General features: G+C 38.8%; 1 protein-coding gene across 2 annotated transcripts in view; it reads right to left on the bottom strand.

Annotated features, from left to right (window-relative positions):
- The window catches only part of LOC127452614 (regulation of nuclear pre-mRNA domain-containing protein 2-like), a 44,968-nt gene that overhangs the window by 6,100 nt on the left and 12,004 nt on the right, over positions 1–26,864 (bottom strand). The window contains exons 2-10 of one of the 2 annotated variants that reach the window (XR_007899295.1): positions 14,315–14,444; positions 14,010–14,239; positions 13,802–13,854; positions 10,018–10,144; positions 9,752–9,927; positions 9,110–9,383; positions 6,971–7,267; positions 5,267–5,470; positions 2,931–5,126 (exon numbers count right to left, since the gene is read on the bottom strand). Coding sequence is in view for 1 of the 2 variants with exons in the window: in XM_051718225.1 (XP_051574185.1) it covers positions 3,184–5,126; positions 5,267–5,470; positions 6,971–7,267; positions 9,110–9,383; positions 9,752–9,927; positions 10,018–10,144; positions 13,802–13,854; positions 14,010–14,239; positions 14,315–14,444 (3,434 nt within the window). In the remaining variant the exon portion in view is untranslated. Of the gene's footprint in view, positions 1–1,826; positions 5,127–5,266; positions 5,471–6,970; positions 7,268–9,109; positions 9,384–9,751; positions 9,928–10,017; positions 10,145–13,801; positions 13,855–14,009; positions 14,240–14,314; positions 14,445–26,864 lie in introns of those variants that run through there. The other variant, XM_051718225.1, reaches the window with a different exon arrangement.

Genomic DNA, 26,864 nt, shown 5'->3' on the forward strand with positions numbered 1-26,864 from the left:
GGTGAGGATCACTGATGTTATATCTTATTTTGTGATGTTTAGCTTGATATATGTGTGCAGGTTCTTTTCCTGACACATTTCTTAAATGAATAAGAATCCACTATACAAGGGGTAGGCAACCTATGGCACTAGACTATTTTATTTATATGAAATGCCACACCTGCATACCAGTCTACACTTGATGTAATCCTTCCTCATAATCCCGCAGCGTGTTTTCATCAGCAGAATGGGAGGCTAAACAAAAAGTTCAAATGTGATGAGACTGCTTTATACCCAACAAACTCGTGCAGCGCGTGCAAGCCATTCGCGCATCACGAGCCGGCAGCGCTTCACTTTCGGTTAATCGCGCAAGTAAACGCGCCCGCACTGATTTGGTCAGGCTGTGCGGATGACAGCCTACATTCTGTTTCATTTGTTTCTTTTTGCTTTCAGAACAACACGTGATGTAATAAGAAAAACACCACTATTAGTCCTTGAGATTTCCAACCCAGCATACAGGTACACCCTCCTTAAACCAAGGTCACATTCACACTTTTGTGATGCGCGAATGGCTTGCACGCACAGCGCGAGTCTCATCACACTTTAATCATGATTAGACTCCTATTCAGCTGATGAAAACATGCTGCGTGATCATGAGTAAGGATGAAATCAAGATGTAGATTGGAATGTAGGTGTGAAAAGCAACATAGAAATAAAATAGCCTGCTCCTCTCTCACTGTTGCTTGCGTGTTAGTTATAACATAATTACAATGACATAAAATAAGAAATTTTTAAGATTCCTCACAATTTCGTGATCAGTAATCAAATAAGCAAATTTGTGACATTAAAAGTGTTAACTCATTTGTACAAAAGGACAGGTTTTCTTTCATTAAAGCACTTTCACAAGATGCTCTGTGAAAACTCACATGCAGGACCATGATTGTATCATAATTATTGGGTTTTGCACAAAATTTTCACTCAAACTATTATGTTGAAAATATAATTTGTAATGAAAAAAAAATCAACGATTAAATTAGAAAAATGCAAAATAAGAAACATTTTAACAAGTGGACTCAGCCTTTGACCAGGAAAATAAAAAAATGGCACTCCATGTCAAAAAGGTTGCCGACCCCTGCACTATACCAACCATGTGGCATATATGTCATTTAAGTTGTGGTGTGCAAACTATAATTAGTCCATAGTATGCTGTGTATAATGGAAGTGGTAGGAATATACATGCACAACAAAAAGTAGAACTTGTTTACACAATTTTACATTTGCTTTTAGTTCAGATTTCTTAATACGTAGCCTCCAAATAATCATCAATTTCATTACTGTAGGACTGTAAAACTCCAAGTCTGCAGTGACCAATAGAACAAACTCTGTATGCACTAAAGAAGGTCAAGAGGTTGAAATGTTGAGCTGAGTCAAGGATGACTTTCTTTCTAGAACAAGTCAAAATGGCATCTCTGTTGTGAGTTTAAAGGTTGCTGTTAAACCAAAAAGAACAATCTGTTATTCTAATTCAGAATAATGTCCTTAAGGGTTTTGCCATTGGTTTCTGATTATACTATACAAGTTCATTTAACTAATCCACCCAGACAGCAATCTCTTTCTTTGGTGAGATGACAGAATTAAGTTTTGGTAGAAAGATTCAGAAATAATTATGTGGTGCAGTGACAAGATAAAGAGTTTTATGTTTGGACATAATACGGTAAATGTGTGGCAAAACTACCTTTGCAAACATTGTAAAATTAGTGTGTATATTCTCTGATACACTCTTTGTGAGGAACCCTCTGAAGTGAATGCAAATGTTGTACAAAAGACGACACCATATTACGCTCCTCAAATAATCAACATTTCTGAACTTCATGGAAAGAGCAAACATATTTTCTAGTACTTTAAAGCACGAGTACTACAACAATATACAGGTTATATTCACATTAAGATTGTGAAATAAGATTTTAACAAGCAGGGTATCCATATTGTTGAGAAAGGTAATAGTATTTGCTTTAGTTTAGCAAACATTCCAAAAGTGTCACATCACAATCTGAAAGTGAAACTCACAAATTCACACAGTTCTAACATCTGTACATGATAAAGGTCAACTTGTCAAAATACTAAATCCAAGAGACAGTGGACTGACTCCTATGCTGAATATTTCAAGTACAGGGTGAAAAATGGTATTGATGAAACCAAACTGAATTTTCCCTCAAATTCCTGTAGATGCTATTTGTTCACAGCTGTGTACGTTAGAACACACTGGACATCATCAAGTTATAAGACTTAGAAGAGAAAAGAACTGTTGTTAAAAAATATTCAGATACTTGTTAAAGTATGTCAGTATCTGTAAATAAAGTCTCCTTTCATTTACGTTTCTCGACATAATGCTTTTATTAATAAGAATACACGTGAGAACTCTGGAACTCAAGAAAAGAAAAGACGGAAGAACTCTTGAAACACACTCGGCAACTACTGAGCAGCTATGCCATTAACACTTAGTTAGCTTATACTGTACGCAGTTTGAGAAAATAATCTTGGTGAAGCTTGACACAGTGGCTGTATTTTAGCTTTATGCAGCATACAGATCACTATAAGCCATCATGGTTGCACAACATTTAGTCTATGACTATAATGTTAATAATTTAATCACTCATAAATGAAGCAAAGTTTAAATCCACTGGTTCTTGCTCACAGTGAGAGTAACAAAGGTTTACAGATGAAAAACAGTAGTTAACAGCAGAAATGAGTGTTTCACATTGAAAACGACAGAAAAGCAAGTGTTATAGGGTGGGAAAGTGAAACAAACAGTTACTGGAAGGAAAGAAATAGGCAATTAATCTATTTACATGTAATCAGAGGAAAGTTATTTGACCATACACAACCATACATCAAACAGACCGCAATCATTCTCTCAAATTACACCAAGTGGAATTGAACAGGATAACCACCTTTTGATTTCCTTCATATTCCATGGTTTTATCAGGAACTCCACATTCTTCTCCTCTTAGTTCATCCCTAAGTTATTTGTAACCTTCTCTTTGTCTAAGAAGAGAAGTGCAGTAACGTGTGGTTGCTCTGGGGCAGGGCATGTGTATTTACATGCAGTTAAAGTCTCACGCTGCAATTTGCAGGTGACGCTAGCTTTTACTATACTGCCTGTTCTATTTCAGGTGATGTAGAGCATGTTTAGCATTTAAGATGCTAATAACGAGGGGGCAAGAATGGTCTTTTGGATGGGTTAAAAGGGCCACCGCTAAAACTGGCAGCAGGGCGCTTTCCCCCAGGCAGGAGGGGCTCACGGTTAAGAGAGGGTGGTGGAAGGGGCAGGGACCCTCTGGGAAACTGAGGGGAACGCAGCGAGTGATGCTGGTTTGGTAAGTGGTGGAGGGGCTGAGGTGGCGAGGGGCGACGCGCTCTCTGATTTGGGATGTTAATGGTTGGGCGGTTGGGGATAGACAGAAGAGGACGGGGTTCTCCTAATGGAGATGGAGTAGGTGTGGTTGGGGTAGAGGGTGATGGCGGGGTGGGGCTGAGACCCTCTCGAACTCTGCCCAAAAGTGGTGGGGGCACTCCAGGGGTGCCAGGACGATGAAGAGGTGGGGAGTGGAGGAGGGTGAACTGCTCTTTCAACATGCCTGGGCGAGGGGGTTCTCCCAACAAGGAAGGGAGTTGGGGTTTGCTGCCTCTTTGAGGGGCACCACCACAGTTTCCAAGCCCATGCCCCACTCCATCTGGACGGAGATTGGCAGGTGGGTAAGGCAGGATACGGTCTATGGGTACAAGGACACCACCGACCATAACGGTGGAAGTCGGGGAAAGAGGGAAGTCTCTTGGAGGTGGCGGGGCTTGAGGTATGGGTGGAAGGGGTGGTGGAATAGGAGAAAGGGAAGTGGGGGGATAGAATGGAGGGGGAGGATGGTGCTGGGGAATGGCATGAGAAGGTCGAGTGGGGTCCTCTGTAGCGTAGGGTGGAGGTGGGTACTGCAACGGGGGTGGAAGATGACCAGGAGGAGGAGGGGCCAATCCCAACTCCTCAGAATTCTCAGAGCTATGGCTGTCAGGATGAGGTGTAGGTGGGGCTTCAATAAACTCCTCCTCTTCATACCAGGCCCCAGCCACTCTAGAGCCAGCACTGCTCCCTCTCCTCAAGCCTCTTCCAATCACACGGATGCTTTCCACTGTTTGGATGCGGTTGCCATAATCAAGGGTTTCGATTGGTGCTCCCTCATTGGAGGCCAAAGAAACAAGAGTCTTAATTTGATGGTAGTGCTCTCCGTTGTGAGCAGAAGCTGTCCTTTCCTTGTCCTTCATCCCATCTTCACCACCAATTGGTTTGCGGGAGGCTGTGCTTTTCCCTCTAGGTCCTTCCATCTTGGCTTTTACTGTCTGATCTTGTGACATAGAAGCTGATGGAACGTTCAAACCCACTACTTTTCTCTTCAGCCCTTCTTCCTCTTTGGTTTTGGTCATTGCCTTGACTGGTTTAGTAGCATTCAAGACAGCAAGTCTTGAGGCTGGTGGTGTGCGGTAATCCCTGTCTTTCCGTTCGTTCTCTCCAAGAACCTCACGTGGAGTGATTACGGCATCCCAAGGGTCACTGTGGTAGGCCGTAGGTGAAAGGTTAGGACTTCCAGGCAAACCTGCACTCTGGGGGTCATTGACGACCTGGGGTGAGTCCATGATTTCATCTTGGGTGGGCGTGCTACCGCTCTCATCTCGGACAGGGGTGCCATCCAGGTTGTCCCCTCCAACAAGGAGAGGGCTATTGCTGCTCACGTCATCCAGACCAAGTCCGAGAGCACTAAAACCAGGATTGCCCTGAAGGAAACTGTTGATCTTCGACTCCAAGCTAGGCACTGCCGCGGTAGAGGCAACTGCCTCTTTCCCGCTTTCCTTCACTCTTTCTTTTCTTTCTCGATCTCTCTCTTTTTCAATCTCCTTCGCCTTCTCCCACTCTCTCCCTTTCTCTCGCACAGATTCTCGCTTGAAATTGTTGCCTGTGAGCTTCTGCATCTTAGGTGTTGTTGGTGTAGTTGCGGAAGAGGTTACTGCTGGGGTGACATCTGAAGAGGAAGTAGTTGATGAAGAGGTGTCTGGGGTGGTAAGAGAGCCTGAACGAGCTGAGGAAAGGAGAGAAGACAAACCTGCAAGAGAGAGATTTAAAAGTAGTATGTTAGGAAAAGCAATAGCATTTTTTACTTTCAATAACACCTGACACTTTCTACGAAAAATCTGACATATGCTGCTTTTTAAATCAACAGTGTACCAGTAATATGTGTCCTACCCTGCAGCTTAGGGCTGTGAGTCTGTGTTTTGGTGAGAACATTGAGGATGCTCTCGGGGGAGATGTCCACTTTGGATAGGATGCTGGCTAGAGAACTAGATGAGGGAATGCTGCCAGGGGTTGAAGGAGGGGCTTTGGAAGAGGCGGCGTGGCTAGATGGTGTGGTGGGTGTACCAGGGGAAGGACGAGACACAGGACTGACACCTGGGTGAGAAAGAAGGTAAGAGCCACTTTCACTTATGGCATGGGCTACATTAAGCAAGGCAACAGAGCATAACCGTAACTGCTCACTTTCACAGCGGCCTTGGTTCTGGAAGTACATCATATAGTGTATATTCCCTCATTTATTTTCTATAAGGGGATTTAAAATATTGCTCAACAAGAGTTCTAAGCCTTCAACCAAATTAAAAATCTCTGAGTGAGACTGGGTGGTCACTGCTGAGCTCTTCTTATTCCAATACTGTATAGTAACAGTGACCTGTATGATTAGTGGATCTCTCTTCAGGATAATGGGTTGTGTAGTTCTTCACCAGGAATTTGGCTATTAAAATGTTTTTTTTTAATGAAGCTGAAACCACATTTGTTTGTATTAGTGTTGTCACGGTAAAAAAATATCAGTAGTCGGTACTGATACCAGTAAAATTTCACGGTTCTCAATTCCAATTTCGATACCACAGAAAAAATTAGCTAATATGTGCTATTGAACACAGTCCTTTAACCCATTTAAAGTTACATTTCAATGTAAATAATAAATTAAAAGATATGCAGGTTTCCTTCAAGTGTTTCTAACACTTGTTTGTTTTTATGCAGGGCCCAACTGAAATCAGTTTTATTTTTTCCCCCAAATCCTTTTTTCATTTTTAAATAATTTTTCCAGAATTCCATGTTTTAAAGTTCAGTTTAATGTCATTATCAAAACGGTATCTAATCCAAAAGATATTCCTTAAAATGTTTTAAACTTTTAAAAAGTAGAAAATAGAACAATTACTCAACATACCACTGCATTTAACAAACTTTTATTCAGTACATAGCACTCTTGCTTGTGATGTATTACTTAATTTGTACTATTATTACAATCATTATTCATTATGCGGTGATTTAATGATATAAATTAAATAAAAATAATGCTTCAGAGTGGATTAGTGCTCTGCTCTGTCATCTCTCATTCAACACAAATGATTCTCATAGTCTGTGGAGTTTCCAGTGTTTGAGCGGTCTGCTTCACACATTAATTTAAAGCTCATCCAGCTCATACAGACTAAGATTGCTGTATTTCATGGTTTAATAATCACAATAGGACATATCACAATTTTAATTTGATTAGTTGTGCATTTTAGTGTATAAAAGGAGCAACAGAGCACACGCTCAAAGCGTGAGAGCATTTGAAAGCAGTCGTGTGTCAGTAAGACTGTTTGGTGGTACCGGATTGAGTCGGTGCTCAGTTCTACCGGTACTGTAGAATCACTGGTATCATTACGTCATTTTTATTTTAGTAATGACTTGGTACCAAATTACCAGTACTTTTGACAACACTAGTTTGTATAGATGCATACATAATCATATAACCTCGAAGCTCATGGTAGGCCTATTTTGAAAGTAAAAAAATTCTATTAAGTAAATGAATGGGACTTTTACTTCCAGAACCCTATTGTCGCATTTTGTAAAAATTCAACTCAAGGTTGAGCACTGCTTAGTAAAACTCACCTGTGGTCTTCATTGCATTGGAGAGAGAGCTGAGAATGGAGCTGATCTTGCCCAGATCCACATTGGCCAGGTTTACCTGCAGGGGGGAGGGGCTAACGACAGGGGCAGGTCCAGGTATGTTGGTGATGGGTGTAGTGTTAGCAGGGGGTGTCTGATTGGTTGCTGACCCAGATACTGTGTTTCTGGGAGGTGATAAAGTCTGGGGCGGTTTAGAAACGGTGATCTGGGAGATTTTTGTGGCTGCAGCATTTGTTATCTTGGACACAGATGGAAGGGATGACTTCTCTTTCCTCTCGTCTATTAGAAGAAAAAAGTATTTAATGGAAACAATACATTTGTGACAATGAATTGTACATTAGCATAGGTGTTACTTTGCATATACAGGTGCATCTCAATAAATTAGAATGTCGTGGAAAAGTTCATTTATTTCAGTAATTCAACTCAAATTGTGAAACTCGTGTATTAAATAAATTCAATGCACACAGACTGAAGTAGTTTAAGTCTTTGGTTCTTTTAATTGTGATGATTTTGGCTCACATTTAACAAAAACCCACCAATTCACTATCTCAAAAAATTAGAATATGGTGACATGCCAATCAGCTAATCAACTCAAAACACCTGCAAAGTTTTCCTGAGCCTTCAAAATGGTCTCTCAGTTTGGTTCACTAGGCTACACAATCATGGGGAAGACTGCTGATCTGACAGTTGTCCAGAAGACAATCATTGACACCCTTCACAAGGAGGGTAAGCCACAAACATTCATTGCCAAAGAAGCTGGCTGTTCACAGAGTGCTGTATTCAAGCATGTTAACAGAAAGTTGAGTGGAAGGAAAAAGTGTGGAAGAAAAAGATGCACAACCAACCGAGAGAACCGCAGCCTTATGAGGATTGTCAAGCAAAATCGATTCAAGAATTTGGGTGAACTTCACAAGGAATGGACTGAGGCTGGGGTCAAGGCATCAAGAGCCACCACACACAGACGTGTCAAGGAATTTGGCTACAGTTGTCATATTTCTCTTGTTAAGCCACTCCTGAACCACAGACAACGTCAGAGGCGTCTTACCTGGGCTAAGGAGAAGAAGAACTGGACTGTTGCCCAGTGTTCCAAAGTCCTCTTTTCAGATGAGAGCAAGTTTTGTATTTCATTTGGAAACCAAGGTCCTAGAGTCTGGAGGAAGGGTGGAGAAGCTCATAGCCCAAGCTGCTTGAAGTCCAGTGTTAAGTTTCCACAGTCTGTGATGATTTGGGGTGCAATGTCATCTGCTGGTGTTGGTCCATTGTGTTTTTTGAAAACCAAAGTCACTGCACCCGTTTACCAAGAAATTTTGGAGCACTTCATGCTTCCTTCTGCTGACCAGCTTTTTAAAGATGCTGATTTCATTTTCCAGCAGGATTTGGCACCTGCCCACACTGCCAAAAGCACCAAAAGTTGGTTAAATGACCATGGTGTTGGTGTGCTTGACTGGCCAGCAAACTCACCAGACCTGAACCCCATAGAGAATCTATGGGGTATTGTCAAGAGGAAAATGAGAAACAAGAGACCAAAAATTGCAGATGAGCTGAAGGCCACTGTCAAAGAAACCTGGGCTTCCATACCACCTCAGCAGTGCCACAAACTGATCACCTCCATGCCACGCCGAATTGAGGCAGTAATTAAAGCAAAAGGAGCCCCTACCAAGTATTGAGTACATATACAGTAAATGAACATACTTTCCAGAAGGCCAACAATTCACTAAAAATGTTTTTTTTATTGGTCTTATGATATATTCTAATTTTTTGAGATAGTGAATTGATGGGTTTTTGTTAAATGTGAGCCAAAATCATCACAATTAAAAGAACCAAAGACTTAAACTACTTCAGTCTGTGTGCATTGAATTTATTTAATACACGAGTTTCACAATTTGAGTTGAATTACTGAAATAAATGAACTTTTCCACGACATTCTAATTTATTGAGATGCACCTGTACTACTGGATACAAACAGGAGTTTCCAAATACAGTCTTAACACCTATACTTTTTGTACGTGTGTGATTCTTAGGGGCACCTTTGTCAACATGAAATCCTGAAAAATTTAATTACTACTTTAAATGTTTAAACTCTTACTTGGTATAATATTAGTACATATCCGAATCTCTCACCAGTAATTCCATTGTTTGCTGTTGCGTCCTCTTCCTCAGACATGTCCATGTCCTCAATATCTCTGTTGTCTCTCTGCTGCTCCAACCCTCGTCCCCCGGTACCCACGGCGCTCCTGGAGCCTATGGCATGGAAGGGTGACTCGGAGCCGGTGGGGGATGGGGCGTCCTCAGAGGGCGACGGGACGGGAGAATCGTCCAGACTGGGCAATGTGGCCTTCAGAGCATCCAGTTTACGCTTCAGGCTACAGACACGGTTGGCGAAAGCCTTATAAGCCTATAGGACAGAGTGGAAGGTCAGAGAAAATGTAAACATATGAGGGTATGTGTTATAAATTGATAAGCGGTAGATCAGTATGCCAAGATGTGGCATTCTGACACTGCATTAGGGAATAAACATGGCTGTTTGGCCAATTGACAGAAGTCAGAATTTCAGAAAGCACATTTTCTACTTTGAAATATTTTTGAGCAATTAGTGGTGCAAACCTCTGACCCCAAGTATTAACTTTGCACTACACTACACTATAGACATCCTCAAGTTTGGCGTGTACCTTACATTTTGAAAATTCATGTTTTGAAATCTATTTTTGGATAACTGTTGAGGAATAACTGTTTTAAAATGTCAAGGCTACAGAGCTGACTTACGTTAACGACAATTTTGACCTCTTTGTATTGCATCTCATAAAAGATGTCTGCGTTCCCCAGCGCCTCTAGCAGTGGGGGCCCGGCCTTCATCTGGCCCTCCAGGAACGTCACAAACTCCTGCAGTTTTGCACTTCCCTCCTCCAAGTCCTTCGAGAACTTATTTCCTCCTGCTTTATCTATGGATGTAAGAAAAAGAGAGAAAGGCAGAGTGTATTTGTACCTCCTCTTCAGGCAGTTGGAAAGGGTTGTTGGAAATATTTCATCACCTTTCAATCTCTTGAGGGCTTCAGTGCTGCAGACGTCCACTCTCAGTGTGGCTAACTGCTTCTCTCTCAAATCACTCTCCTCTAAAGAGCGCTTATATGACACCAATCGCTCCATAAAATCATGGGGCTGGCAGAGAGAAAAACACATCGAGTATCAAAATATTAAAACTAGTGTTGTCGAAATTAATGCCTTAACGCATGTGATTAATTTAAAATGTTTATCGCCTTAATTTTTCTTTTGACGCATATACCAATTTTCACATTCGAGTCTGACATTTTATTAAGCTCCGTGTGAGTTCTGATCAGTGGTTGGAGTAGTACGGAACCTTTGTAATGTACCTGTTGGGGACATTACACTATGTAGACATCAGAAAAACACAACAGCAATTCCGTGTCAATGATCAAATGATGGAGAAAGGACGTCTTATCCATCATTTTTTTGTACAAAACAAACCCATTTGGGTCTTGTGATTAGCCGCATTCACACGACCCACTGGATCAGCATCGAGTTCTAGAAAATTTGGATGAAGAATCATTACGTGTCAGTGCCAGTGCAGTAAAACATGATGATGTAAGTGCAAAGCGGCAACTCATGTAAATGCGGCTTCACGATTGCTGTAGCAAAGTGGATAGCCACTATCAATATTGTGGAGAATGAGAGTTTAAGAGGTTTAATGTGCATTGCAATGAATACGCATCCTATGGGGACTTATAGTTCTTTTAGTTAGTCAACCTCCTACTTAGACTTTGGGAAACATTTAATGTTACTTGAATTGGTGCTATTTTAGTGCAGTTTTATCTTTATACTGTGGAAGGCTTTGCTTGGAAAATGTTAATAAAACATTATTGTTACATATTGTTTCCTTTTCTTTTCAATGAAGGAATTAATTGCGTTCCGGCAGAAAAAAAGTATATATAGCCCAATTTGAGCACTTTTAAAATCAGCAATTAATTGTGATTAACTATGAAAAATCATGTGATTAATCGCAATTAAATGTTTTAATAGATTGACAGCACTTATTAAAACACATCAAAACAGTATACAGAAACACTAAAGGCACCAAAAAGTACCATGGTACTAACAGTCATGGTAGAATCAGACCTAACCCATAAACTTAACCCTACTAAAAGGATTTAAATATTGTTCTGTTTCTCACCCACACCTATCATGTCGCTTCCTAAGACATGGATTAAACCACTGGAGTCTTATGGTTTACTTCTATGTTTCCTTTATGTGATTTTTGGAGCTACAAAGGTCTGGTCACCATTCACTTGCATTGTATGGACCTACAGAGCTGAAATATTCTTCTAAAAATCTTCATTTGTGTTCTGCTGAAGAGAGAAAGTCATACACATCTGGGATGGCATGAGGGTGAGTAAATGAGAGAATTTTCATTTTTGGGTGAACTATCCCTTACATTTAACAAGACTGAAGTTTTTCTATGGCATATTTCATAATTTCTTTTGTCTAAACAACAGATTGTTTGTTTTGAATTTTTAGAGGTGGAATTAAGATGAAAACATTTCAGATAACGGCTGCTGAGTTTTTAAAATCAAATTTAAAACTTTTTAAGACCTTTTTCAAGACCTGAACAAATAAAATTAATACTGTATTCCCATACCAAAACAAACTCAAACAATCTCAAAATAAATCATGCGTCACAGACTCTTACTTAAACAGGCAGGTGCACACGTTCAACATGGTCTTAACATTGCTTATCAGCAAAACAGGGTAGGAAATATGTAAGTTTAAAATACTCAAGACATGCTTTCCACATATAGATCACATTAAAATTGGTTTATGTACCATAAAAATAAATACAAATTAGGGGTCGACCGATATCAATATCTGATGGTTGCTGATACGATAATGTGTTGAAAGTGGTGCGAGAAACGACAGCCGGTGGAGTTTTTGTGTCCCCCTAGGTTAAGATGGTGCCCCTGTAGGGAGTAGGTAAACCATGCAGACTGCGTAATGTATGTATAGGGCGTGACAGTACCGATCAGTAACACTAAACTGAAGATGAATAATACCATGAAGTTGACCCTGTATTCAGATGGTTCCTTACCACATCCTTCACAGTTTTAGCACTAAATGCTTTTTGAGTTATTAATAATAAAAAGTGTATATACTTTCTTAAATGTTGAGACCTTTTCTGATCCATGACTTGTATGAAATACTTTCTTCGATTATTATTATTTATTTTTTTTGTTTGTTTTTTATTTCACCTGTACTTCTTGTCTTTATGACTCAGTGATTGTATTCATACATTGTTGGATCTGTGTAATTTTGTACATGTTATTGAATATTTATATTGAACCTTCTGTTTTTCAATAAAAAAATCCAGTTTTAGCACAATATGTGGACTTCTCAGACAGTCCCCTACCACACCCTCCACAATATTAGCACATTTCAGCACAATGTGCAGACTTTTCAGACGACCCCTTACCCACCGTATAAAACATTTCCAACTTACTGTATATCATTGTTAAATTAACGATCTGGAACGATTTCGCCGTGATGCCATCTGATCAGCTTATGGGACAAATCGCGTCCCGTATTGATTAGTTACGGGGCGCATCATTTCATATTTAAATAAGGGATGATCCTGTATGAGAAAAGTGTGGATGCAGAAAATCGTGAGTTTATCGGGAGAAATTGTAAATCCGAAGTACAGCGGGAGGAGGGTTGGAAAATCGGGAGTGTTGGCTGGTATTCTTATGACACATAATTTAAATGTATACTTTGTTTTATTCACAAACGTTACCAACAACGGTTTCAAAATATGATAACTTCAACAAACTATGATTTTCTTTTGGGAAAAATATATAAATAAATGAACAATAGGCATTAATAAAAAAGGTTTTTAAAAAAAATGCAAAAATAGATTATACTATAAAAATAGCTTACATAGAAACCAGTACTGACGGCATTTAGGTAATGCACGTGTATAAACTCTGAGTCCACATAAACGCTATCCCATTTTTATAATTTCACATAATTATTCAGAAAAACGAGTGGTGAAAGTTGGCTTTTTATAAAATGCAAACATCCCTGTGTTCAGAGATTTCATACACCCAAACACATACTGGTCTGATCAGCTTCCGAGTTTGCTTCGCATTTTCTTTCCACCAATAAAAGAAGATCCTCGTCTGTTGGTTTGCACGACTCAAATACAGAAGAACTGAATACAAATAGAGTAGAATTCAATAAGGATCAAAATGTTACAAGTATTGCCTTGTAATATAACTTGGCTTTGCTTGAGAAACACAGATGGCATGATATATCTTCTTCTCTCATGCAACACCTCAACAGCACACATCCACAGCGCTCCCCAGTGGACTCAATTGTAAGATTTGGTGAGAGATTCAAAGGGGGAAAATACAGTGTTGCAATATTCAGGTAGTGTTTTTAATACTCCTGTAGCTGGTGCAGGACGAGTACTCGATTACTCGTGCACATCCCTGGTTCATATTTTCAGATACAAATTCCAAATGCAAATCTCTCACATTTAGATCTAAGCAAAGCTGGGTTATCTACTTGTACCATCCAGTGGTTAGTGTGTATATTAAGAAAATAACATTGGCCAAGATAAATAAATGCTGTAAAAGTTTTGCACATTGTAGTTGGTTAGCTTGTTACCTTCTTGATAAATGTCACATGTCTAGAATTCAAATGAACACATTTTAGATTCAAATACCTTAGTCATTGTTCTAGCTCCTGCTAGCTTTTTGATTAGCTTGCACAACTGTTAATCTTAACTAAAGATAGATCATGACTTACTACAAACTCTGCAACAATTTTAGACTTCAGGGCAGTTTTGGGGTTGACTGGGGCTGCAAAAAGAAGAAAAACAAGAGTTTTAACTATTTGGTAAAAAAAACAAAAAAAAAAAAAAAACAAAATTGACATGAACAGACAACTTAAAAACTTGGTTTTACATCTCAGCTAAACACATTAAAACTGGGAGGTGTGCAGTTCAGGAACTGACCAGGAGGAGGCTGTTCTTTCTCCTTCTCTTTCGCCTTTGCTTTCTCTTTCTCCTTCTCTTTCGCCTTTGCTTTCTCTTTCTCCTTCTCTTTCGACTTTTCTTTCTCTTTCTCCTCTTTCTCCTTCTTCTGCAGGCTGGCCTTCAGCTCAGAGATCAACTCCTCAGGATAAACATTCCTCTCTTGCCAAATACTGAAGATCCTGTCCACTGACTTACACACTTTAGCATCCCTTCACACACAGAAACAAACAGAGTAAGCTGAGAATTTCAATAATCATACTCATACACACTTGTTATTCACTCACTTGACCAGCAGGGCGGCGTCTGGCAGCACGTCAGCGAAGGTGGTTCTGTAGATAATAGCGTTTCTCCTTTTGCAGTTCTGAATGACATCATTAGCGAGGTAGAAGAGATTGAGCCTGTGATTGGCATCCGCTGTACAAAAAAAGAAAATGAAGAAGAGTTTAGTTATTAAGCTTAAATATGAATTACTGTCAAACAACATGATATAACATTAGAAAGACAGATAGAACCAAGATGATCGACTGGTCAACAACCATTATTATTATTCAATAGTAATTTATTTCTTTAATAATTTCTTAACTTGCTCATGGCATTGCTATGTAGTCCAGTTAAACTCTCAAGTCTTTATTTTGGTGGAAAATGGAAGGAACTCAATTTTCTGTTGTTAGTAGAGTGACAACAACAGCCTTTTCATCCAGAAAAATGCTCTCATCTACCTTTGTCCAAAAAAACCCCCACTCTCATGGGGTTATTTTAGATTTGTATATTAAATTGTAGTGGCCAAACATGCATGTGAAATTACACAAATGTGCAATTAAAGTGAATCTTGGGCGCTTCAAATAAAATGCCACATAAATAATTAAATGATAACTATCACTTCATACCACAGATAAACCACAGATAAAACAGCGCCATGTTCAGACTATTCATTTATTTCATTAAATCACAGCCCTCGTGGTTTGAAAATCACACTGGGTCATATCGCAATTTCAATTTTATTTCGATTAATCATTTAGCCCTAACAAACACTATAATAATGCTTAAAATACTACTAATAATAATACTAGCTACATTGACCAAACCACAGTAATGAGAAGCCATCCATGGTCTTACCTGTGGTTATATATTGTTACAAATGCACTGTTAAAAAATGGTAGTAGTATGGTAAACAAAGGACTTTAAAGTCTGGACCTGCAAGAAAGTCTGGACCTAAAGTCTGGATAAACTTTTAACATGTGTAATATATGTTTTAATGATGTTTGATATTAGGAAACGAACTGCCCTGGTTTGACATCAGATATTCCTAAAGATTACCTAAAAAATTAAGAGCTTGATGAAAAGAAAACAATATCTGTTGACTAGGGAACACATTTTTCACCAAAAACAGTTCCAACTCAGTAAAGTAGCATCCTCATGGGTACTGTTATGATGTTATAACTTAAGTTAGTGTAGTATGATTTCCCACAGCACCTTGCAGAAGAAAAAAGTTAGATTTAAACAAGGTTCTAGATGCTTAAATGATCAGAAATAACCCACATTAATGTATCCAGTGTAAACATTATAAATTTTATATTGTAACATTTAGATTTTAAACTAGGGTTAAACTAGTAAAGTCATTAAAACTATGCAATAACATGAATGGAACTATGGGAATTATGTTGCGACTAAACAAAATCCAAAATAAATCAAAACTGTGTTATATTTTAGCATCTTCAAAGTAGTCACCCTTTGCCTAGAATTTGCAGACATGTACTCTTGACATTTTCTCAACCAACTTCTTGAGGTATCACCCTGGGATGCTTTTTAAACAGTATTGAAGGAGTTCACATCTATGTTGGGCACTTATTGGCTGCTTTTCTTTATTATTTGGTCCAAGTCATCAATTTCAAAAACTTGTTTTTTTAATCAAATTTTAGTTTTATAATGAAATAAATTAATATGGTGGCACAATTATATTTTTGTCTACAAAACTAATTTCAAACATTTAATCATACGCCTTCAGATCAAAAGATTTTTAAGATCATGTGAAACATTTCAGTCAAGTGTTTCAAAGCTTTTGACCAGTAGTGTATATGTACATTATACATGCCATAAAATCAGTGGACATGTTGTAACTACAATTTGGGCAAAATCTTGTCGTTTTCCAGTGGACTTTTTCCACTGGAAAATGAACAAATGGCCAGATTCAATTCAAAATGAAACTTTATTGGCAAGAGAAACTTAAGTGTACATACATTGCCAAAGCATTATTAGACACTATACATATATGTTAAGTTTAATTTACCCTTCGCTAAGCTCCACCCCCCCCCCCCCAGTTACGGCTGCTCACTCTGACAAGTTCTGCAGAACTCCCCATTGGAATGAATGGGACACTGTCGTGAACGACGCGGTTTTTGGCAAAATATCTTCATAAACGGAATGGAAAATATTCTTAAATGGGCTGGAATGAAGAGTGACATTCTAAGCCATATTATCTGACATTTGTAAAAGAAATTGTAAAATTACACCGTAATTTGATTGAAAACTCTGGTTTCACTTTGACACACCTGGTTCACCACTTGCGGATGAAGTCTCAATTCGCCGTACAGTAAATCTGCTCCCGTGTTTATTATGCCCAGGACATGCATTGCGCGTAATTAATAAGCGTGCACTGCTCCACACAATCAGTTTCTGTGCTAGGATGTGCAGCTGAGCCAAGCGTGTATATATGTATATATGCCCATTTTAGACACAGAATGTAGGGGAAAACATTAGAAGTTTTGCCCATTGAACAAAGGTGCCTGGGTTTGTTCCTGGCAGGCAGCAGATGCCCAAACCCCACCCACAACGTACTACGAGCCTGTAAGCCTGAAAAGCCTGCCAGGACCAACTGGGACACTTTTCACCTTTTTCAGGAAGTAAAAAAACAATGAATACTGCGTTAATTGCATGAATTTTTTGACGCGTTTAAAAAGTAGGCCACTGATCACAGAAATTAATATGTTAAATTTCCCAGCCCTATTTTAAATCTTTTTTAAAACACAGTGTATAGCATAAAATCATTTGCTTTTTAATAAATATATTTTGATAAAATACAGGAAATTAAATGTGGCTTTTTATCCAAGTAATCGATTAATCTAATCTAAGAAATAATCAAAGATTAATAGATTATCAAAATAGTGGTTAGTTGTACCCCAAGTGCTTTTACTGTTTTTTAAAGCACTAAATTGATAGATGTATCTTTATTGATCCCTCACAGGAGAAATTTAGTTTGACACTGCAGCAGCATAAGTATGAGCAGATAATAGAATGAATAAAAAATTTCCATAAATACCAATAAAAAATGTAAAATCAAAATACGAAATAAAATAAAACTATAACATTAAAAGATCAATAAAAAGAATAAATACATGTGCGAGTACTCAACATTTTATATACTCCTCTACTTCCAATCACTAAATTACATACATATACATATCCTTTAGAATAACAATTACAATGAATAGTGGTGTGTGGTTCTGCAACTCAAGTCAGTGGAGTGAGAGGAGATACTGGGCACTGTCCAGTCCAATTTGTTGTTAAGTTGCACCCCAAGGAACTTGTAGGTATCCACTATCTCCACTCCCTCTCCTCTTATGGTAACAGGAATGAAGGGCCTCTTACTACATCGAAAGTCCACCATCAGCTCCCTGGTTTTCCCAATGTTGAGCTGAAGATGATTACTTTCACACCATCCTATAAATGTCTCAAACAGATCTCTATACTCTTCATCCTTATCATCTGTAATACAGCCGACAATGGAGGAGTCATCCGAGAACTTCTGTAAGTGGCATGTTCCCGAATCAAAACTGAAATCAGAGGTGTAGAGAGTGAATAAGAATGGTGACAATACAGTTCCCTGCAGTACACCAGTATTGCATGTCACCACATCTGACAAGCAGCCTTTCAACCTGACATACTGCAGCCTGTCGGTAAGGTAGTCTGTAATCCATGCCACAAGGTCCTGATCCACCTGCATCGCAGAGAGCTTCTCAGCCAGCCGGTGTGGCTGGACTGTGTTAAAAGCACTTGAAAAGTCAAAAAAATATTATCCTCACAATACTTTGTGGCCTCTCCAGATGTGTGTAAGGCCTGAGATGCATGTAAATAATAGCATCCTCCACACCAATATCAGCCTGATACGCAAACTGCAACGGATCTTGATAGCCACGTACCAGGGGCCTAAGATCCAGCCTCTCAAAGATCTTCATTACAAGTGACGTTAAGGCCACAGGCCTGAAGTCGTTGAGTACACCAGGGCATCTTTTCTTGGGCATGGGGACAATACAGGATGTCTTCCAAATTTTAGCCACCCTTTTCAGTCTCATTCTCATTCTGATCTTTCGTGAACATTATGTCTGGGGTAGTTAAGGGTATGGTGGAAGTGAAGATATGGGTGAAGGGTGATAGTGTTGGTAATGCTATCTTCCTAGATGTGGGAAGTGTTGTAATATCGTTCTCTAAGGGATGGGCAGTATTATCTACTAGTTGGTAGAGACAAGCTGTAGTTGTCATACCCCCATCATGTGGTGCCACAGGGAGACCTGTAGAGGAGGGGATAGCCGAGATATGAGAGGCGACATAGGGGTGTGAGTGGGGACATTTAGAGACATTTACGGAGGTGGAGGAAACTTCAACCTGTGTTGCTGATTCAAACCTGCTGAAAAACTGGTTTAACTCATTAGCACGTCCCTTTGTCCCCTCCACTATTCCTTCTGACCCTTTCATACCAGTAATACTCTTCACTCCCCTCCACACCTCTCTCGGATTGTTCTGTTGCAGCTTTCCCTCAATCCTATTTTTATAGCACTCCTTAGCTCTCCTCAGCTCCTTCTGTATACTCTTCTTAAATTCCTCGCTGTCACCAGCCATAAAGGCTCTCTTCTTCCTATTCAGCAGTGCTTTAATGTCCCTATTGATCCAAAGCCTAAATAACCATAATGTAGACTTTAAGGGATCAGGTGAAGCTGCTTTCAGCCATTATGCCCACAATTTCTGGAACCTTTGACCTACTGAAACTAGACAATAGAGGTGTAACGATCCATCGATCTGGATCGATGCATCGATCAAATAACCAATGATGCCATGTCATCTATGCAACGTGTAAACATCAATGTATATGTTTGTTTAAGATGCATGTTTATTTTGACACTATAATGCCAGCCACGTACCTACGCATTTCCGTCAGGCAATGCAGCAACCTTATAATATTCATCACGCTTTATAAGCACTAAATACAATTCTCACGTGGGACACGGATGTGTGTGGAGTGATTGAAGCTTGAAGTTGTGCTCTGCCCTATCTGTGCTTGCCTGTCAACAGGGCTGCGAGTTCCGGTGACAGGATAGCACAGAGGCTCACATGCGCGATCAAATTGGGCTTCCCTCGATATCATGGCGCATTTGATTTCTGCATGGAGCAATTCAACCAAAAGAGCCACAATATTCTGAACACCGCTGACGAGGGAAAGAAAAAACACCTGTCCTGAACTGACATCAATTCCAAGACTTTTCACATCTTCTCCTCAACACACTTACTAACATTTATCACAGTAAACTGTAACAGAATTTTTCAATACAACCGTGGAAGTTGTAGAAAAAGCACGGATAGAACACACACTCCTGTCGTGGGTTTTTTGGATTGAAAGACTTGCTTTACTGTTGTAGAGAAGACAAATTTTCACTGTAGTCCTTAAGGCAATGAGCTGTCATCAAACGATTGATGATCACATGTATATGAATTTTTATTTATTTATTTTTTTGCATACTGGATTTGCACTTTTCAGAGAGCTCAATAAAATATTCCAATTATATTTTGGTTGCATATTTGAGATTAAAAAAAATATTTAATTGATTATGTAAAATAGGCACATAATATCGTAGTATCGATCGCAGGCCCTTGAATGTAATCAAATCAAAATCGTATCACGGCAGACATTGAGGTATTGGCAAACATCGGATCGCTGGCTCAGAGAACCTATATAAGATCGTATTGCGATGAAACTTCCGATTTACACCCCTATTATACAAGTGTCAAAACATTTACATTTTTAAAAAGCATTTGAAGACATGTCTTTTAAAGTTAGCTCTTGATAAATATTTTTTCGTCTTTTATTCATCATATAATATTTTGTATTTTTGATTAACATTATTAATTTTTCCTTAATTTTCTTTCAATTCTTATTATCCTTTTTTCGTTCTGTGACTTTTACAGTCTTGATTTCTTTAACTTTGTCTTTGGTTTCTTCTTTTTCTAAATGTTTTTATATTCTGACCCATGAAGCACTTTGAGCTGTATTTTATGTATGAAAGGTGCTACACAAATACAATGTATTATTTATTATTATTATGAATGTTTATTTATAAATATATTGTTATCGTACACAATTTTTAATATTAAAATTAGGGCTGTGAATCAATTAAAATATTTTAGGGCTGTTGATTTAACATGTTAATTCAGTGCGATTAATTATATAAAATACTATTATATAAATATTTTTATTTGAGGGGCTCTCTCAGCAAATATTTATCTATGCAATTAATTGTTTTTAATTCAATTAATTAATCAGCATATCATGTAATTAATTATTTTGATTAAAATGAATCAATTGACAGCCCTAAAATTTTCATCAAATGATATGCCAATTAATTTATCGCATATCAATATTTCTCCATTACATTTTTGGGATTTGGATTAGAGTCTCACGTTGGTTGCATAAACAGCATTTTTAGGACACTGTGTCAAGTTTAACATAGATTGAAACTAAGAAAAACACATCTCGAGACCCCTGCATTCAGAGTTAAGTCTAGCACCATCCAGCCGTGTTTGAACTAGGGCTGCACGATATATCGAATTTATCGAAATATCGCAAATGTACATAAATATCGTGATATGCATATTGCTAGGACTTGTGATAATGGAATGATTTTAATCAGGGATGGACAGGCCACCTGGAGCACTGGGACTTTTTCCGAGACTTGGGTCAAACGTTTTGGGTAGCCTTCCACAAGCTTCTCACAATAAGTTGCTGGAATTTTGGCCCATTCTTCCAGACAGAACTGGTGTAACGGAGTCAGGTTTTTTGGCCTCCTTGCTCGCACATGCTTTTTCAGTTCTGCCCACAAATTTTCTATCGGATTGAGGTCAGTGCTTTGTGATGGCCACTCCAATACATTGACTTTGTTGTCCTTAAGCCATTTTGCCACAACTTTGGAGGTATGCTTGGGGTCATTGTCCATTTGGAAGACCCATTTGCGACTGAGCTTTAACTTCCTGGCTGATGTCTTGAGATGTTATTTCAATATATCCACATAATTTTCCTTCCTCGTGATGCCATCTATTTTGTGAAGTGCACCAGTCCCTCCTGCAGCAAAGCACCCCCACAACATGATGCTGCCACCCCCATGTTTCACGTTTGGTTGTTCTTCGGCTTGCAAGCCTCACCATTTTTCCTCCAAACATAACGATGGTCATTATGGCCAAACAGTTCAATTTTTTCTTCATCAGATCAGAGGACATCAGATCTTTGTCCCCATGTGCACTTGCAAACTGTAGTCTGGCTTTTTTATGGTGGTTTTGGAGCAGTGGATTCTTCCTTGCTGAGCAGCCTTTCATATTATGTCGATATAGGACTTGTTTTACTGTGGATATAGATACTTGTCTACCTGTTTCCTCCAGCATCTTCACAAGGTCCTTTGCTGTTGTTCTGGGATTGATCTGCACTTTGTGCACCAAACTACATTCATCTCTAGGAGACAGAATGCGTCTCCTTCCTGAGCGGTATGATGGCTGCGTGGTCCAATGGTGTTTATACTTGCATGCTATTGTTTGCACAGATGAACGTTGTACCTTCAGGCATTTGGAAATTGCTCCCAAGGATAAACCAGATGAACCGGTTATACACGTGGCTGAAAATCATGAGCTGCTCAGTATCCCAAAAGTGCGTGCAAATTTAATTAGGTAATGTTTCAATACATAAACAAATTCAACATGCTAATGGCATTTGATATGAAAAGAAGCAAAATCATGATGGCTATTATTATAATCAGAGCTGTTCAGCTCGAAGATGAGTATTTAAATCTGTTGACTTCATATCATCCTCATAACACACCTGTTACATGTTTCTTTTCTGGACTGTAGAGGTATTTTATTTCTGTCCTTTGTGTATCAGTCAGTTTTGATCTTATTTGGGTTGTCTAATATCGTGTTTATATCCACACTCTTAATTCACAGAATAGGCCTAATATCTACCTACTGTATATTACACGTCACAACCAATTTAGCTGCAAGTCTCCTTTCTCAGTTGTTGATATGTTTATTACATTCAGCCAATAATAAAGTCTTTAACTCAGTGACTAAATCTTTGATCCTGCTTGTGAAGACACTACATAGGGCACAGAAGTTGACAGCATGACTTAACGGGTGACCGAAAACCCATCATCTGCTCCTCCACTGAACTCTTTTTTCTCTCTCTCTCTCTCTCTCTCTCTCTCTCTCTCTCCATTAACCAACATCTTATGGAGTTTTGTGTTCCTTGCCACAGTCCCCTTTAGCTTGCTCACTGGGGTCCCAAATACAATTATTATTTTCATTACATTTTTTTAAGACACAATTTAGAATTATTTTCAAACTGCACGATGACAACTTTTAAGACATTATAGATATTACAGGTTCATTTTCTGTTAAAGCATAATTTTCTGTAAAGCTGCTTTGAAATGATGCGTGTTGTGTAAAGTGCTATAGATACTAATAAAAATTACTTGACTTTACTGAAAAACACATGTGTAAATGGCACGACGGCTGAGGTTAATATAATGCATTTATGAATTTATATCATAAATCATATCTTGTAATTTATAAATGTGACAATTTTGGGGGGAATAATTAATGTCTTAAAAACATATACATATATACATATATATACATACACACCTATCATTAAACATTAAAACCACCTGCTAATGTTGTGTAGGCCCCTCAAAATAGCATTCTGAGTTGATATTCTTCTCACCACAATTGTACAGAGCGGTTATATGAGTTACCGTAGACTTTAGTGCCCGACTGATATATCGGTATTGGCGTACATGTTTACCGATATGCGCAGATATGAAAACTTTTTTTCAGAACATATAATGCAGAAAACAATGCTTTAGAATTGGTGTCATAATGTAGTTTGTCCAGCAGCGTGCTCCGACTCCATTGTTTACAGAGCTGACTCTGAGCTGACAGTGGTTCTGCTGACAGTGCAGAGTTAAGTGGTGTCTTCTCGGTAAATTGCTAACTAGTTTGTGAAATACATACTGGAAAGTTAATAATGACCCCATAATTTTCCCTTTTCAATATAACTAATATAATGTTAACCCTGTCCCTGACAAACATGTCATTCAGCTGTTTATCACATCTGTTTGCTATGTTAGCCAGCTATAGTTTGTCAGTGCAGTCTGTAATGTAGCAGATTGAAAGGTAAACATCAGAGCATCTTTTTGCAGCTCAGCAGACAACGGTGCAGTGGTGGATTGTGTCTGTTGAGTGTTGATTTCATGCTATGTTGTTACCTAGTTGGTGAGACACAATGATGGAAAGTAAATAAAGTCCATCTTTTACTCTCAGTGACAACGAGCTTAAAGCAAACTAGCTAACCACGCAGCTACTTTCACTGCTTGTCAGCTGAGTGGAAGCTAATGTGTAAACATGTATTCACCAAACTGTTTTGTTCAGGATTCACAGTTTGGTACCTCCTTCAACCGAACAATTCCAGTCATTGCATTTATAAAATGTAATATTTAAAAGTCTGGTTTTCCACCATTGAAAGTTTCCCCTGAACTTGTATAGCAGAATACAGTGTAACACCGCTTGACTCGGCAGGTGTATATGCTTTTGTTTTACAACCTGCCTCTAATTGACTGGCAGTATTAAAATAGTCAGCATTTGACTGATACTAAACAGTACTACTGATGTTTATTTATCTATTTCTTTTATTTTTATTTATTCTTTATTTAAATGGTCAGCATTTGACTGATACTAAACAGTACTGATGTTTATTTAGCTATTTGTTGTATTTTGAATTATTCATTTTAAATGGTCAGCAACTGACTGATATTGAACATACAGTACTGATTCTCAGTACTCAGCTATTCATTGTATTTTTATTTATGCTTTATTTTTTCAGTGTTCATTTCTAGAATTTGTTGACAATGTATAATAATAATGTCAAATATTCTTTGATAAAAATATCTGTTTAAGAAAGCAGCATCCTGAGTACCTTTGCACAGTCATATTGGTGCAAAATTGGTGAACAATCCACATAGAAAAGGTCTGCTCAAAAATGTACTATATTGGCCACCATATCGGTAATCGGTGAATTTTCCCCCTTTAAAATCGATATTGGTCTAAAAAAAATCCCATATCGGTCGGCCTCTAGTAGACTTTGTCAGTTCAGACCAGTGTGGGCATTCTCTATTGACCTCTCTCATCAACAAGGTGTTTCCGTCTGCAGAACTGCCACTCACTGGATGTTTTTTGTTTCTGGCTCCATTCTGAGTAAATTCTAGAGATTGTTGTGTGTGAAAATCCCAGGAGATCAGCAGTTACAGAAATACTTAAACCAGCCTATCTGGCACCAACAATCATCCATGCGATTATCTTATCAGATGGATTTAAAGTCCAACAGAAAGAAACTGTTGATTTCTTGTGTTCCAGTGTGGATTACTAATTTTCACCAACATGTTAAAACGAAAGAATGTGGGAACTGCACGCACTGCGAACTAGTGGTCGACCGATATATCGCAGAGGCCGTTAAATCGGCCGACATTCTGACTTTTTTCATTATCGCGTCGGCTGATATATTTTCCCGTTAGGCCGATTTGTTTCTTGAGGGCGCTCAGAATTGCCTGCTTGCATGTGAATTGACTGAGACATGTAAACAACCAGTCACGGTTCGTTTTCTTTTACATTCCATTTTGTTACTACAATAATAGACCGGTGTGCAACACACGTGTCATTTAAACGGTCCGCATATCAGAATGTTATCAGAGCTCATAATGTTAAAGTGCTCACCTGTTTCATTCTCCTCTCTCTCCTCAACAGTTCTCTAACTTGTCTAATGATAAAAAGGCAAATATCAATAAAACTAATATCCTATACTGTCTGCAAATATGCAAATATCTCGTTTAAACAGATGTAATAAACAAACCTCACACAACTTCAGCAATCCAAGCATCCTGTGGAGCGCTCATTTATTTACCTCTAAAGCACATATTCTAACAGTCACTCCTCAACAGTCCCCTGTCGCCTTTAACTTTCTTTTCTAATGATAAAATGCAAATATCAATAAAACTTGTATTATATACCGTTTGCAAATATGCAGATATCTCATTTAAACAGATGTATTTCACAAACCTCACGAAAATCCAGTATTTTCTTCCCGTCAAGCGCTCATCTAATATCTTCCTCTGAAGCATGTATACTATCAGCCAGAATCAAAACTTCAGGATCAGGATCAAAAGATCCTTTTATTCACAAATCATAATGGTCAGTCCATATCAATCCAAGCAGGTGATCCAGGCTGTTTAAACTGTCAGGAGATTGAGGCTCGTGCTGGATCTGCACGAGCGTGTGTGCAACCTCAAGGCTGCGTCCGAAACCAGGAAAATGCTGCCTCTGGAGGCTGTATACGGAGGTAGGATGAAAATAAGGTGCTTTTCAAACTATTCGGAGACCAGTTTCCTTAAGAGTTCCATTCATTCAAAACAGCAGTCAGTTAAGCCATTAACTGATTAGGCAGCAGCAAGGTAGCAAGTCAGCTGCCTATGTTTTCGGATGCAGCCCAAGGTCAAAGCGCTTCACGTGCACTTTAAGTAAATGTCTTATTCACTATGTACTGTATGCACATTTGGTTTGATTCAGTATTTTTTTAGAAAATGCGACTGCTAACGTGGACATGCCATTCATGGATGCTGGACTACAGTGTGTACTGTTATTTCCTTCTTCCTAATATATTAACAGTTTCTTCCCCGTGCCTTTAGAGCTCACACACCCCCAAAACATCAGTGAGCCACCACCATGCTTCACAGTGGGGATGGTATTCTTTTCACTATAGGCCTTGTTGACCCTCTCCAAACATAGCGCTTATGGTTGTGACCATAAAGCTCTATTTTGGTCTCGCCACTCACAGTGTGCCAGAAGCTGTGCGGCGTGTCAAGGTGTTGTCGGGCATATTGTAACCGGGATTTTTTGTGGCATTGGTGCAGTAAAGGCTTCTTTCTGGCAACTCGACCATGCAGCTCATTTTTGTTCAAGTATCGTCGTATTGTGCTCCTTGAAACAACCACACCGTCTTTTTTCAGAGCAGCCTGTATTTCTCCTGAGGTTACCTGTGGGTTTTTCTTTGTATCCTGAACAATTCTTCTGGCAGTTGTGGCTGAAATCTTTCTTGGTCTACCTGACCTTGGCTTGGTATCAAGAGATCCCCGAATTTTCCACTTCTTAATAAGTGATTGAACAGTACTGACTGGCATTTTCAAGGCTTTGGATATCTTTTTATATCCTTTTCCATCTTTATAAAGTTCCATCACCTTGTTACGCAGGTCTTTTGACAGTTCTTTTCTGCTCCCCATGGCTCAGTATCTAGCCTGCTCAGTGCATCCACGTGAGAGCTAACAAATTCATTGACTATTTATACACTGACACTAATTGCAATTTAAAAAGCCACAGGTGTGGGAAATTAACCTTTAATTGCCATTTAAACCTGTGTGTGTCACCTTGTGTGTCTGTAACAAGGCCAAACATTCAAGGGTATGTAAACTTTTGATCAGG

The sequence above is a fragment of the Myxocyprinus asiaticus genome, chromosome 15 (assembly GCF_019703515.2).
Source record: "Myxocyprinus asiaticus isolate MX2 ecotype Aquarium Trade chromosome 15, UBuf_Myxa_2, whole genome shotgun sequence".
In the NCBI taxonomy this organism is placed as follows: Eukaryota; Metazoa; Chordata; class Actinopteri; order Cypriniformes; family Catostomidae; genus Myxocyprinus; species Myxocyprinus asiaticus.